This window comes from Aplysia californica, unplaced genomic scaffold (genome assembly GCF_000002075.1).
Source record: "Aplysia californica isolate F4 #8 unplaced genomic scaffold, AplCal3.0 scaffold00516, whole genome shotgun sequence".
In the NCBI taxonomy this organism is placed as follows: domain Eukaryota; kingdom Metazoa; phylum Mollusca; class Gastropoda; order Aplysiida; family Aplysiidae; genus Aplysia; species Aplysia californica.
This window is the reverse complement of record NW_004797786.1, coordinates 450,833-452,569: the sequence shown is the minus strand read 5'-3', so window position 1 is coordinate 452,569 and position 1,737 is coordinate 450,833. Positions and strand designations below refer to the sequence as shown.

The window sequence follows — 1,737 nt, the reverse complement described above, 5'->3', positions numbered from 1 at the left end:
ACACACACACACACACACACACACACACACACACACACACACACACACACATACACACACACACACACACACACTCATAAAGTTATGTGTTTAGTAGGAGAGATAGTGAGTTTATGTCAGAGAGGGGGAAGAAGTGATAGGTTAATAGAATGCTATATACCGTACATAATATGTAAATTTGCAAAAGTTGGTGAAAAATATTGCTTTTGTTGTTGTGTTTTTTTAATTGTAGATAAATTAAGTACTATCTTACCTAATCTTATCTTAAAATCCCATTATATCCAACTATTTTGTCAGCAATTTGGATCTCTGAAAAATAGTCCGGAACTGAAAACTTGAATTGCCTTCACGTCTATTACATTTATTTTTAGTTGCCTTATTCCTTGAGTGCACGAGCTAAAGCTAGCGGTTGATGCTGTGTGAGCGCACTTGTAAACTTTCGTCCTTTTCTCAAACGCGGACGAAGCACATCTTAATACAGTGGACTATTGCTACATAAACACTTATATGCAGTTTGCTTGTGCATCGACACTGTCAACAGGATTCATTTTGTAACTGTTGTGGTGATAGTGCGGCAGAAAGAGCTCCTCATCAAACATCTTCACCGTCAACTGGATGCGATCACCGGTGAATATCTCTTGAACGTCCAATATTATTTCTGCTACTGCATTTCTTACCAGTTCCGTGTTGGCTACGCTTGTATAGGTCTAGAAATCTAGTCATTATTCAGTCGTCGAACCAAAAGTTTTAGATAATGAGAATTCTTCTGCCTCTAAAGTAAATCGGGCATGATTAGTCACTAGACTAAAACAAATCAATTTAGCGACTAATATATTTTGTTCACAGATATTGTTTACATAAAAGTGCAACCCCGGAAATCCAAATTTGAAAAAAACCACCCCAGCTAACAAAACCAGTTGCGGACAGTAGTTATTTTCGCACACCATGCCTTCAATTGACACAAAGCCAAACCCAGTGAGCATCCTGGCCTTTGTATTCTCGTGCTTGGGATGTATCCTGACCGTCGCGGCCATCTTCCTCGTCGACTGGTGGACTTACTTCTTCTCTGACGGCCGGACAGCGCACTACGGCGTCTGGACCAATATATTCTGCTCCAAGATCGGCGACTGTCAGTCTTCCTCAGCAACAGAGCTAGCGGGAGGCCAAGGTGAGACCTGCTGATGTTGCTTTTGTTTTTGTTTTTTGTACGAGTTTAACTCATTGGGACTAGGGCCAGTAGTTAGATACATGTAGTTAGATACCGGTAGTTAGTTAGTTTGTCTGTCTGTCTGTCTGTCTGTCTGTCTGTCTGTCTGTCTGTCTGTCTGTCTGTCTGTCTGTCTGTCTGTCTAACTGTCTGTCTGTCTAACTGTCTGTTTGTTTGTTTGTTTGTTGTTTGTTAAGCACGTCGACTCGATAAGGGCCTTCTAGTTCAGGGAACGACGGACGTAAACAACAATGGGAAAGAAAATAGAAGAACATTCAGATAGCGCCCTTCACCAACCACCCATTGATCTATAGGTGAGGGTAAAGAAACGATAAGAATACAGGAAAGATAATCCGTGTATGCATCTAAGCATCGACGTTCGTGAGTGCCATATCGCCTCTTGACGAGTGGAAGAACCGCCTGCTGTTGAGTTTTCTTGGTACACTCCCCCAACCTGCTAGTGGACTGTTGGTGGCTGGCGGGTGCTCTGGTGTGGTTTGCCCCATCTTTCCTATCAAACATCTATCGTC

General features: G+C 42.3%; 1 protein-coding gene across 1 annotated transcript; it reads left to right on the top strand.

Moving 5' to 3' along the window:
• Positions 1–361: 361 nt before the first annotated feature.
• Positions 362–1,168, top strand: LOC106012811 (the record flags this gene model as incomplete). The annotated part of the gene is given in 2 exon segments (XM_013086879.2): positions 362–627; positions 847–1,168. A coding segment is annotated over 1 exon segment (223 nt), but the record flags the coding sequence as incomplete, so codon positions are not given.
• Between the last annotated feature and the right edge of the window lie 569 nt (positions 1,169–1,737).